The 14,031-nt window shown below is 44.2% G+C and overlaps 1 protein-coding gene across 1 annotated transcript in view; it reads left to right on the plus strand.

Moving 5' to 3' along the window:
* LOC133617632 (polyamine-transporting ATPase 13A3-like) overlaps positions 1 to 12,562 on the plus strand; it is a 124,038-nt gene extending 111,476 nt beyond the window's left edge. Inside the window, exon 32 of the mRNA XM_061977721.2 lies at positions 10,457 to 12,562. Within this exon, the coding sequence (XP_061833705.2) occupies positions 10,457 to 10,642 (186 nt within the window). The 3' untranslated portion in view covers positions 10,643 to 12,562. The remainder of the gene's footprint in view (positions 1 to 10,456) is intronic.
* The last annotated feature ends 1,469 nt before the right edge of the window (positions 12,563 to 14,031 follow it).

The raw sequence follows: 14,031 nt of genomic DNA on the forward strand, positions 1-14,031 counted from the left end.
CAAGTAGCAGCAACACGGATGACGCATCAGCATCCATAGTTAGCAAAAGAACAATAATAATTTTTGCGAGGGCTGTCTCCGTAGAGTGATTTGCCCTGAAACCGGACTGAAAGGGTTCACAGAGATCATTTGAGGCTAAGTGTTCATTTAGCTGCTGTGCAACAATTTGTTTGAGGATTTTCGAGGAAAAGGAAAGGTGGGACACTGGCCGATAGTTTACCATGAGGTCAGGATCGAGGTAGGTCTTTTGAGCAGAGGATGAATAACCGCTTTTTTGAATGGTGCCAGAGGAAAGTGATAAGTTAAGAATATTTAGCATTGATGGTCCTAATATTACAAACAGCTCCTTGATTATTTTCTCAGGACGTGGATCATGGTTTTTGTTTTGTCCGATTTACAAGTCGCAGGAGTTCCTCTAATGTTATTTCTTTAAAAAGAGAGAGACTATTTTGGAGGGCAATATCCGTCGTTCATACATTCGTATCTGCGTTAATGGAACCCAGTTGGAGCTGGCATGTGTTATCATGAATCTTCTTTCTAATGAGTTACATTTTCCTAATAAAGATTTTCATGAAGTCATCAGCCGAGTGGGTGGAGCTACTGGGGGATTCCCTTGTTGGGTTTGCGATACTACTGTACTGAACAAATATTTAGGATCGTTTTTATTGAGGCGAATGAGATTGGAGTAGTAATTAGTTTTAGCTAAGGTAAGTGTGTGTTTATAAGGTATTAAAACTATCACTCCATGCTTGTTGGAAAACCTCAAGTTTAGTCGCACGCCATTTGCGTTCCAGATTTCTACATGATAGTTTTAAGAGTTCTGGTTTCTTCTGTGAACCAGAACCCTTTTAGGGGCCTTTTTTAGCTTTAGGAGTGCTACACTATCAATGGCGTCGCGCAGGGCATCGTTAAAGTTCAGATTCAGATTCAGTAGCACTTTATTAATCCCCGAGGGGAAATTAGATTTTCAGTGAGGTTGTTAGTGAGGTTATCGATAGAGCCCACATAATTTGGGAATGTTGCCATTACTGAAGGCAGTAGGCCAGCAAGAGTCGTAGTTGTGACAGCATTAATGTCGCGGCTGCTAAAACATTGGTTATTTGTAGCTTGTTGACAATGAGTCAGAACTTCAACTGTTATAAGGCAATGATTGGACATCACTTTATTGTACGGGAGTACCATAACTTTGGAGATGCTGACACTCTGGACAAGGACTAGTTCTATCCTGTTACCGATCCGATGCGCGAGTTAATTTATTACTTGTGTAAGATCACAGCTATTAATTATAGTCTGGAGCGCCACGATCGGAGGGTCTGACAGGATATTCATATGGATATTAAAATCCTTCATTATAATTATATTATCTGCGTGCGTTACTAGATCTCATGCGAGATCCACCCAGGAATCGGGTCAAATGAATTCCCTCCCTACTGTATGGTTATTAGTATTTTTTTTTTTTTTTTTATATCGCTGATTGTCATAATCATGACATGCACGTGCTGTCACATTCACTTAGGTGCTGCTGCAACACCTAAAAAACATGTGTAGGGTCTGATATCAGCTTGGATTAATCCCAAATAAGAAAGCAACACCACACCACAGTTTGTAACAACAATATTTCCTCCACCAAAGTCCCTCAAACTCACGTATGCTAATAAAAGTTAGTGTCAGGTTAAAATGAATGCGTATTAATTGCGACTGCCACAAGTTTGCTTCATGAACCGTGCTCTTGGCGATCCAGTAATCCAAAGGCCAAGAATATTCCACAAAAAAAAAATGTAAGTAATATAATAATCCATAAAGATGCTCTAAAACATGGGTGTCAAACTCACCGTGTCATTTCACTCGGCCCTTGAGGCGATATCAAATTAACACTAAAGCTGGCCCGCTGATTATATATTGCGGTGGTAATACCGCATTCACCGCTAATTCTAGTACTTGCCAACCCTCCCGGGAGTCTTCCTAACTTCAGCGCCCCTCCCGAAAATTGTCATGTCTGCTTTTAAGCCAGTCCAACGAGTGCTGGCCCTGTCACATAACTTGTGTGGCTTCTGCAAGCACACACAATTGAATGCAAGGCATACTTCATCAACAGCGATACAGGTTACACTGAGGGTAGCCGAATAAAAAAACTTTAACACTTTTAGAAATATACGCCACACTTTGAATCCACACCAAACAAGAATGACAAACACATTTCGGGAGAACATCCGCACCGTAACACAACATAAACACAACAGAACAAATACCCAGAACCCTTTGCAGCACTAACTCTTCCGGGACGCTACAAGGTGTGTGTGTGTGTGGGGGGAGGTTTAGTGGTAGCGGGGGTGTATTTTGTAGCGTCCCGGAAGAGTTAGTGCTGCAAAGGATTCTGGGTATTTGTGCTGTTGTGTTTATGTTGTGTTACGGTGCGGATGTTCTCCCGAAATGTGTTTGTCATTCTTGTTTGGTGTGGATTCACAGTGTGGCGTGTATTTCTAACAGTGTTAAAGTTTTTTATACTGGCACCTTCAGTGTAACCTGTATCGCTGTTGATGAAGTATGCGTTGCATTCACTCGTGTGTGTGTACAGAAGTCGCACATTTCTTGTGACTGGGTCTGATCGATGTTAGAATGGATGAAAAGCGGACGTGACGATAGTTCGTAGAGTACGTTAAAGGCAGTGCATTTAAGGCACGCCCCCAAGACTGTGGTCCGGGTGGACGAGATATAAACACAAACTGATGAACACCATCGTTCGATAATGAAGGTTGCCTCAGCTCAAAGCCTGAGCCCCGACATTAATGAACTAGCATCCAAGAAAAGATGCCAGGTATCTGGCTTGGGCACATCAGATTAGATCAGTGTGTTGCAAACTGAGCAGTTTAAAATCCTGAATGGTTGTTTAATTCATTGTTATTTTATTTTCAAATTTATTAGCCTGGGTAAAAAGTTGATGTTGATATTTACCTCAGAAGGCTGCAAATAGAAAAGAGGCATTCAATTTGTATTTAAATTGTATTTGATATGCCATTGATATTTTTTAATTATTATTATTATTATTTAAAACACGATTTTGCATGTCACTATAAAGTTATATAAGCCTTGCTTGTTCAATATTCAATGCAAAACTTGTTTGGGTCCCTTAAAAGGTTAATTTGTTCAACCTTGGCCCGCGGCTTTGTTCAGTTTTAAAATGTTGGCCCACTCCGTATTTGAGTTTGACACCCCTGCTCTAAAGAAAGATGGTATCCGCTGACAGCGGTTCTCTATAGTCGCCGTCTGACGTCACTCCATAGCGCTGCGTTTGCATGCCATCAAAACACACCTTGCTTATACGCACACCCACCTGACATGCGAATATATGTATTGATTTATATGATATATTAGATATCATATATTACGTTTGTGCTCTGCACATGAATGCCAAACACTTGTGTAGAAAGCAGCTGTTGATAAAAGACTCAACTGCTAGGAGATTTTACATGGAGTTGGTAGCGTATAACCTCTTGTGCTAAAAAAAAAATGGACAAATAAAATAAATTATTTCACATCTGAGTGAACTGAGTACCGATGAATACACGCATCGATCAGGAATATAGATATTGGTATCAATAATTCTCTACCAGTACATTTTACAGGTGCCAAGTGTCCAGGACGGTGATAACAAATAGAAATGTGGTTGGTCTCCACCAACCACATTTAGTGTTCCTCTAAAAAGCATGTAAATATTAACACTGGAATGAGGCACCGAAGCTAGTCTTTCTTCTTCCGACATCAGTCTCTTTATTTCACAATTACAAAAACAGATAACTCTTCCCTGGATCACATGTCTGTCTCAATATGAAACGGTTGGCTCTCAAATAAACTAAACATAGTACATAAAACAAAAAGTACAGTGTGTATTTATCATTTATCCGCTCACATTCACATTGAAATACACAAATTAAATTCACCTTCTTTCAAGTGGAAGTGCCTGTTTTCAGCTCATTTGCTGTCTTTTTCTAAAGCTATTTTACCTCGTGCATTAATACAGTTTTGTTCATGAAATGCCACGATCAAAATGATTTACCAGTCAAAGACAGCTTCTCTCATGAAGACATTAAATAAATATACAGTAATAGACCTGAACTTCAGTGAATGATTTGTCCGCATCATACATCAAACATCATTTTATCAATTTTCCTACCCTTTAAACTATACACAAGTCACTTTATCAAACTTCCAATCACACAATTTACACATATATTTCCGATATTTAGTGCCAAAGTAAACATCATTCTCTCAATGCCGTTGCCATTTTACTACACGGTCGTTTGCCGCGACATTTCAAACAAAGAACTTGTCAAACAAAATTATTAACTCGACATTTTACATCTATAATCTGAAACATCAAACTTGTCATAAAACATTTTGCTTCATGAAATTAAAACAGCAGGTAAATATTAACACTGTAATTAGGCAACAAAGCTATTTTTTCTTCTTCCAACATCTGTCTGGTGAGGAGGCGGAAGTGCCCCTCAACCATAAGAGTCTAAGTGCACGCGGAAACCGCTAACACTTTGGTTACGCCCTTCCTTTTCCCAGTAATAATGTTTCATTTCACGCCAAATATTGCAATAATTACCCCGGTCCTCACAACAATATTAGACCGTAATAGTCTTTGAAAAATAAAATATTACACAATGGAAATGCATGACCATCAGTAATCAACATAAATTGAAGTGTTGGTCTCATTTTGAGTAGAGATGTCCGATAATGGCTTTTTTGCCGATATCCGATATTGTCCAACTCTTAATTACCGATTCTGATATCAACTGATACCGATATATACAGTCGTGGAATTAACACATTATTATGCCTAATTTTGTTGTGATGCCTCGCTGGATGCATCAAACAATGTAACAAGGTTTTCCAAAATAAATCAACTCAAGTTATGGAAACAAATGCCAACATGGCACTGCCATATTTATTATTGAAGTCACAAAGTGCATTATTTTTTTTAACATGCCTCAAAACAGCAGCTTGGAATTTTGGACATGCTCTCCCTGAGAGAGCATGAGGAGGTTCAGGTGGGCGGGGTTGGGGGAGGGCGGGGTTGGGGGGGTAGGGGGTAGCTGGGGGTGTGTATATTGTAGCGTCCCGGAAGAGTTAGTGCTGCAAGGGGTTCTGGGTATTTGTTCTGTTGTGTTTATGTTGTGTTACGGTGCGGATGTTCTCCCGAAATGTGTCTGTCATTCTTGTTTGGTGTGGGTTCACAGTGTGGCGCATATTTGTAACAGTGTTAAAGTTGTTTATACGGCCACCCTCAGTGTGACCTGTATGGCTGTTGACCAAGGTTGCCTTGCATTCACATGTGTGTGTAAAAAGCCATAGATATTATGCGATTGGGCCGGCACGCAAAGGCAGTGCCTTTAAGGTTTATTGGCACTCTGTACTTCTCCCTACGTCCGTGTACCACTCCGTACAGCGGCGTTTTAAAAAGTCATAAATTTTACTTATTGAAACCGATACCGATAATTTCCGATATTACATTTTAAAGCGTTTATCGGCCGATAATATCGGCAGTCCGATATTATCGGACATCTCTAATTTTGAGTGTACAACATATACAGTATATCCCTAGACGCAGAGCCACCAGAATAGTCAGCCTCCCACTTGGGTTTGAGGTTTAAGTTAAAAAGTGAACCAGAAATAAAAAGAGTGACATTGTCCTTGCATCTTACAATTAAGCAGCTGGTGGGTAATAAATACTTACAGCAGGGGTCGGCAACCCGCGGCTTCGGAGCCGCATGCGGCTCTTTGATCACTCTGTGCGGCTCAGCAGCTTACTTGCTGAATCCCCCAATTTTCCCGTGAGACTTCCGGATTTCAGTGCCTCTCGCAGAAAACTCCCGGGAATAATATACACCGATTTTCACCCTTACAGCTATAATAAGGGCGTGCCATAATAGTACAACATTTGGCGCCCTCTACAATCTGTATTAACAGCGTGCCAGCCCAACATTTGTTATATAATATACATCTTCTGCTCACACACATACGTGACAGCAAGGCATACTTGGTCAACAGCCACACAGGTTACACTGACGGTGATCATATAAAACAACTTTAACACTCTTACTAATAATGCGGCACACTTTGAACCAAAACCAAACAAGAATGACAAACACATTTTGGGAGAACATCTGCACCTTAACACAACATAAACACAACAGAACAAACACCCAGAATCCCATGCAGCTCTGACTCTTCCGGGCTACATTATACACCCTGCTACCACCAAACCCCGCCCCCACCCCAAGCCTGCTCCCTCACACATCAAACCCCACCCCCCCTCTCTGTGCGTCGGTTGAGGTGGGCGGGGTTTGGTAGCGGGGGTGTATAATGTATCCCGGAAGAGTTAGGGCTGCATGGGATTCTGGGTATTTGTCCTGTTGTGTTTATGTTGTGTTACGGTGCAGATGTTCTCCCTAAATGTGTTTGTCATTCTTGTTTGGTGTGGGTTCACAGTGTGGCGCATTATTAGTAAGAGTGTTAAAGTTTTTTTTTTTATACCGCCACCGTCAGTGTAACCTGTGTGGTTGTTGACCAAGTATGCCTTGCTGTCACCTACGTGAGCAAGCCAAAGCCACATTCATCATGTGGCTGATCAGGCACGCTGATTGTAGTGGTACACATGACGCTGATAAGCGCTATTCATTTAAAACCCGCGTGCCGCACCTGCTTAAAAATCCCATAAAAAGATGTGGGCAGCATGTTTGAGACCCCTGGTTTATACATAGCACAAAGCAAAAAAAAACCTTTGTATCCAGCGTTATTTCAATTAAAATTTCAAAAATTTTTGCGGCTCCCATTGTTTTCTATAATTTGTGAAAGTGGTCAAAATGGCTCTTTGACTGGTAAAGGTTGCCGACCCCTGACTTACAGTATACACATGTTTTAGGGCACAACAAAAGACTAAATACATCTTAATGGCAAAGACTACTGCCTAACTACGCATCAAATTGCAACTGAATGCAAAGTCTACCATATAATACTTTCAAATGATACACAGAAGTGTAAGAAAACAAGATAAAATAACTGGACAGCACAGTTATCGTAATCAGCTCATTGTTAAAGGTTAAAAAAATAAGAGACTTTATCATTAAATAAATTAACATTTACTAACACATTAATCCATAATGATGCAGAGACGGGAGGCGAGGTTGAATTACAAATTGTTAAACAATTTAATGAGTCCAAAAAGTGTAACAAAAAGCGATGGGGCAGAAGTGCACACCATGAATAAGCAAACAAAAGCAGGTCCCTCAGTGGTCTGCAGGGGAAAAGGCCAGGGCGCACTGAGCTCAACAAAAGGTCCAACACAAAATCCTCTTTACCTCAGGGAGGCTAGGAAGCAAACACAAAGAGGTGAGGAATTTCAGGAATAAGGAGAGACAACATACCAGGCAGGACGAAGTGAATCAGGCACATGCACGTGGTAGGTGCAGGAGACAATAACCGGCAGGCACCAGCTGTCGGTGACAAGCTTAAATACTACTGGGTAGAGATTTGTTGCAGGTGTGCCTTGCTGGGGACTAACTGACTGAAGAAAAAATAGACACCAAAAAAGAGAAGGCAGGGAAATGACAAAACGCAACATGGGTATCGGTATTAATTCCCAGGTACCGGGAATTCAATGACGTGGCAAAAGGTTCTACAATATTCTAAAGCAGTTGTCCCCAACCTTTTTGTAACTGCGGACCGGTCAACGCCTGACAATTTTACCACGGACCGGGGGTGTGGGGGAAAGGGCAGGGGGTGGAGGAATGATGGGCGACGGGGAGGCAGGCGTTGATTGTTACGAAATAATAATAAACGTGAATCCACTGTGTACTCAGCCCATTACATACATAAAAAATCACGTGGAAAAATATATAAATGACAACCAGCAATTCCACACTACTTTCTTTATGAATGTTATTTTTCAACAGCTGAAATAAAGTTGCCCGTTTGAACCGGCAGATAAGCCTCCTGCATGTTTGTGTGCCCGAGACTCTCCTCCTCTCCTCTCCTCTCCCCACCCCCTCACCTCCCTCTGTTGGCGACCACTGTAACGCTCTCTGATTTTGGTTGCTCTGGTAACGTTTACATGCCTTCAAAATAAGATGCAGATAAAACATTAAAAACAAATATAAAGTGCATGAGAAGTTTAACTCACCGTAACGCTAAATACATTAGAAGCCCTGAGCTTGTTTCTCTGCAAAAAGACGGTCCTAACTGGGGGTAATGGGAGACAAATACACCCCAAGTGTGTTGCATATGTCCAGTCTGCTTCGTTGTATTGTTTTGGTGGCTGTCACTGCAGAAAATCCCGCTTCACACAGATAGGATGTCGGAAATGGCAGCACGGTTTTCAGTGCTGTGGTGGTGATTTCGGGGTATTCTGCCATGACTTTAATCCAGAACATTGTTGTCTCAAACACACGTTTAAGGCTGCCGTCATTAGCGATCGCCAGCAGTTGATCTTCTTGCACAGGCATGCTGGATTCACCTGCTTTGTCAACAAATGGGTCGCGGATCCATTCCTTGGCAGTTCGTGAGTCCTTTGAAGTTGGGAAGTAGCGCTCAAACTCTTTTAGAAGCACAGACAGGTGATCGTGCACCAGCTTGGTAATGAAGGCGCAGGCTCAGTCTCACACAAAATCCCCGCTAATGTTTGAGAGCCGGTCGCCGCATATTATGCTGATTACGGATATTATGCTTGGTGCGTGGGAATCACCTGTTGCGATAAATCCATATTTCAAGTATAGCTCCTGGTATTGTCTATTAAAAGCTTTCTTTTTGTTAGAAGTCGTAGGCTGTTCTTCTCTCTCTCTCTCTCTTTCCAAAGACGTCTGTTTTTTACTCATTTTGCTAGTTGGGTTAAAATTTGGCGCTCAAGTGACCAAGATATAACCGAGAGTGTCCGGTTATTTTTCAAAATAAAAAATAGTTTTCAAAATAAAACATTGTTCTGGGCTCAGATAATAAATAAAACGGAAATAACTAATCATTTATTGTGCGGCCCGGTACCAATCGATCCACGGACCGGTACCGGGCCGTGGCCCGGGGGTTGGGGACCACTGTTCTAAAGCATAAGTTGAAATGTATATTTTTTTATAAAGACAATTGTTGACACATTATTTTGCATGCGAGTGTTCAAGTGTTTGCCCAACCAGTCTACATGTGTTTTGTGGACTTGGAGAAGGCATTCGACCGTGTCCCTCGGGAAGTCCTGTGGGGAGTGCTCAGGGAGTATGGGGTATCGGACTGTCTGATTGTGGCAGTCCACTCCCTGTATGCTCAGTGCCAGAGCTTGGTCCGCATTGCCGGCAGTAAGTCGGACACGTTTCCAGTGAGGGTTGGACTCCGCCAAGGCTGCCCTTTGTCACAGTTTCTGTTCATAACTTTTATGGACATAATTTCTAGGCGCAGTCAAGGCGTTGAGGGGATCTGGTTTGGTGGCTGCAGGATTAGGTCTCTGCTTTTTGCAGATGATGTGGTCCTGATGGCTTCATCTGGCCAGGATCTTCAGCTCTCGCTGGATCGGTTCGCAGCCGAGTGTGAAGCGACTGGGATGAGAATCAGCACCTCCAAATCCGAGTCCATGGTTCTCGCCCGGAAAAGGGTGGAGTGCCATCTCCGGGAGGAGATGGCACTCCATGGATCCATGGATCTCCGGGAGGAGATCTTGCCCCAAGTGGAGGAGTTCAAGTACCTCGGAGTCTTGTTCACGAGTGAGGGAAGAGTGGATCGTGAGATCGACAGGCGGATTGGTGTGGCGTCTTCAGTAATGCGGACGCCGTATCGATCCGTTGTGGTGAAGAAGGAGCTGAGCCGGAAAGCAAAGCTCTCAATTTACCGGTCGATCTACGTTCCCATCCTCACCTATGGTCATGAGCTTTGGGTTATGACCGAAAGGACAAGTTCACGGGTACAAGCAGCCGAAATGAGTTTCCTCCGCCGGGTGGCGGGGTTCTCCCTTAGAGATAGGGTGAGAAGCTCTGCCATCCGGGGGGAGCTCAAAGTAAAGCCGCTGCTCCTCCACATCGAGAGGAGCCAGATGAGGTGGTTCGGCCATCTGGTCAGGATGCCACCCGAACGACTCCCTAGGGAGGTGTTTAGGGCACGTCCGACCGGTAGGAGGCCGCGGGGAAGACCCAGGACACGTTGGGAAGACTATGTCTCCCGGCTGGCCTGGGAACGCCTCGGGGTCTCACAGGAAGAGCTGGACGAAGTAGCTGGGGAGAGGGAAGTCTGGGCTTCCCTGCTTAGGCTGCTGCCCCCGCGACCCGACCTCGGATAAGCGGAAGAAGATGGATGGATGGATGGATGGTGTTCAAGTGTATCTAATATTGTGCCCTTACAATCCTAGAAACTTCAGATGATTACAAAAAACTAACTGACAAGTGTATCTTGTGTTCTTCAATCACCCTGAAAATGATCTCAGATGGTGAATGCAGGTTGCTGTGGCCCGGCCTTCCTCTCCTGGATCAACTGTCAGAAAAACCGTCCCCCGAAGACTAAATACAAGCGTCTTGCTCTGGACCTGCAGGAGCAGGCTGACTGGCCTCCCGCACCTTCCACTATCACCTATGCCAGCATGACTCAGCCTCTCTTCTCTGTCCCATTTTAGAGCCAAACATGAGTAAACAATGATAAACGCCACCTTTGAAAGATGCATCTCTTTTCCTGAAAGACAAATTGAAACTTAGAAAGGAACACTTAATTTGAATTTAATAATCAACAATTTTGACCACAATGTATGTAACAAAATACATTGTGTTTATATAATGTACTTACCGTATTTTCTGAACTATAGGGCGGATATAAGCCACACCACAACATTTTAGAAGAAAAAAATATTTCTCCATGTATTAGTCGCACCGGACCATAAGCCACAGTTATTTACACCGAAATATTTTGTAAATGTTTATTTACATACCTTGACTGTTTCCAAACAGTGTGTGTAACACGGCAGTAAAATGGCTGATAAAAAAAAACAGAAGTCATCGTCATGGACACACTAGCTCCGCAACGTAGCTCTCCAATCAGCTAATTAGACTCAATAACTCCACGGTGACCTTTTGGTGAATTTACTGAGGAATTTGTGAAACTCAAACAATACAAAAAGAATGCCATTGTAAGTTAATTTTACTAACACAGACATTTTAGCTAATGCTAACTACGTTAGCTTCATTACATTGCGATAGCACGTACACATATGCATGAAAACACTCTTACAGACATCATACATGGGACAGTTTAGTAAGTATGAATTGTTTTAGATATATTGTAAAACTTACGCCTGTTGCTTAGAGTGATGGAGGAAGAATCCATACGAGTAGCAACGCTATGGACAGTTAGAAGACGGAACAGCACTTTTGTTCGTGGTTCCAAGCTTTCAACAGCAAGTAACATACCTGTGTGAAGTTGCCCCACAGCCCACCTTGTCCAAAACACCCCAAACTTATCCCATTTGTTTGTGCCCTTACAGTTTTTCAAGTTATTTTTTTATTTAGCCTTTATTTAACCAGGTAAAAATTCCATTGAGATCAAGGATCTCTTTTCCAAGGGAGACCTGGCCAAGAGGGCAGCAGCAAGGTTACATTAAAAAACAGTAAACAACACATAAAACATCACATTTACAACATTAAAACTTGCTCACATGACACATGTGCATACAGACAAGGTAGACTGCAATCCTTTCACAGAAGCTTTAAACTCATTCAATGTAACAAGGGTTTGAAGTTTAATATTCGATTGTAGGTTATTCCAAGCCTTCGGTGCTGAAAACCTAAATGCTTTCTTGCCCAGTTCAGTTCTTACTTTGGGTACGACAAATTGCAGAACATTCATTGAACGAAGATTGTGACTTCCTTGTTTCTTTGTTAAAAGACAAGACAGATAAGATGGCGTGATACCCAGAATGGTTTTGTCGATGAAAACATACCAATGATTGAGGCTTCAAGCACATAAAGATGTCCAGTTAACCATTGAGTATAATACGCAATGGTGAGTAAGGGAAGCGCAGTTGGTGATGCATCTCAGTGCCCCGTGGTACACACTATCCAGCTTGTGGAGACAACCAGCAGTAGCATTCATGTACAACACATCTCCATAGTCAATAACAGGTAAAAAGGTTGTTTCTGTCATGTCTGTTGATCATGTTTTGTTTAAGTTATGTTCCGTTTGGGTTTTGTACACTTAGTTCCTGCTTTTCACTCCCTTGTTTTGTCACCATGGCACCTGTTTCACATTTTGAGTCATGCACCTGTTTTCACTGATCATGTCACTGCTATTTAAGCCGGTCTGTTTCTGTTGTTCGTACTGGTGACATTATCTATCCTATCATACCATGCCACTTCTGACACCCCTGCTACCTCTGTTTATCTTCATGCTACCATAGTTCCATGCCAAGTAAGTTTTTGTTTATTGTTCATAGTTTCTGCCTTTGTGCAGGTTTTGTTTCATTAGCCAAGTTTTTGTACTTCCGCCTTGTGCGCGCCTTTGGTTCTTTTTGTCAGTGTAAAAATAAAACATGTACTTACATTCACGCCTTGCCCGCGCAAACTTTCTTTTGCATTCCGGGAAAACAAACCCCAAGATCCACGTTTTGACAGAATGTCACCAGCAAAAACGTTTTTCGGCAAAAAGGTTGGACGAAGTGGACAAGTTGGACGAGGGAGCGTGGGCGGTCCTGCGCGCGATGGAGGAAGAGACGCTGCGTTATTCCTCCGTGGAGGGCAGAGACCGGATGTGGGGGCCAAATGGAAAACTGGTGCCAATAAACTCCGTGTGGCCCCACGACGTTGGCACGTCGCTCCATTCCCGGAAGCGCCGGAAAAAGCGGAAGCCGTCAGGAAGAGCTTCTCCGAGCCGACAGGACGCGTCACTCCTGCAAGCTCTTCCCCCCTCCGGGCGGAAGCTTGCGGCCCTGATGATGTCACAGACCAGGATTTTTTTTTCAATGCTTTTTCTTTTGATCGCCCGCCTCCGACAAAAGACTCAAGGACCATGATAAAACACTACCAAAACATGATCTTGAACATTAGAGCTAATCAGTCACAGCCATCTGAATTTCATGCCCCACCCACGTCACAAAATTCCTTTTTTTTTTCACCAACTCAATCCCAGGTAGAAAAAAAAAGACTTTTTGGACAATTTAAAGAGGAGGATTCTTACCCCTTCCTGACCTCCCTCCACCCACCCCAAAAACGGTTCCAGACAGCGGGGAGCGCGTCTGGTATCCGCTCCTTGAGGGGGCGGCTAGGGCTGGGAACTGTCCAGGTGGGGTCGCTCAGCGTCATACCAAGCCACAGCCTCTAGCACGGCCGCCACCACCAGTTTTTCGGCCTGCCAAGCCACAGCCGCCAGCCCGGCCGCCGCCACCGGTCTTTCGGCCTGCTAAGCCGCAACCACCGGCCCGGCCGCCGCCACCAGTCTTTCGGTCTGCCAAGCCGCAACCACCAACTAGGCCACCTCCACCTGCACCTGTTCCAAGGCTAGCACCAGTTCCAAGGCTAGCACCAGCACCAAGGATGGCACCAGCGCCAAGGCCAGCGCCAGTAGCAGCACCACGGCTAGCTGCTCCACGGCTAGCACCCGTAGCAGCTCCACGACGCCAAGTGCCGCCAGTCGCAGCTCCACGACGCCAAGTGCCGCCAGTCGCAGCTCCACGACGGCAAGTGCCGCCAGTCGCAGCTCCACGACGCCAAGTGCCGCCAGTCGCAGCTCCACGACGCCAAGTGCCGCCAGTCGCAGCTTTGCAACGCCAAGTGCCGCCAGTCGCAGCTCCACGACGCCAAGACCAAGACCCGCCATGCCAAGACTAAGACCCGCCAAACCAAGACCAAGACCCTCCATGCCAAGACCAAGACCCTCCATGCCAAGACCAAGACTCTCCATGCCAAGACCCAAGCCAAGACAAAGACCCGCCAAGCTTCGCCGCCTGACGCGCCACGCCAAGCTTCGCCGCCTGCCACGATGACGACGCATCCACTTCCTTGTCGGCCACAGATGTGG

The sequence above is a fragment of the Nerophis lumbriciformis genome, linkage group LG18 (genome assembly GCF_033978685.3).
Source record: "Nerophis lumbriciformis linkage group LG18, RoL_Nlum_v2.1, whole genome shotgun sequence".
Classification (NCBI taxonomy): domain Eukaryota; kingdom Metazoa; phylum Chordata; class Actinopteri; order Syngnathiformes; family Syngnathidae; genus Nerophis; species Nerophis lumbriciformis.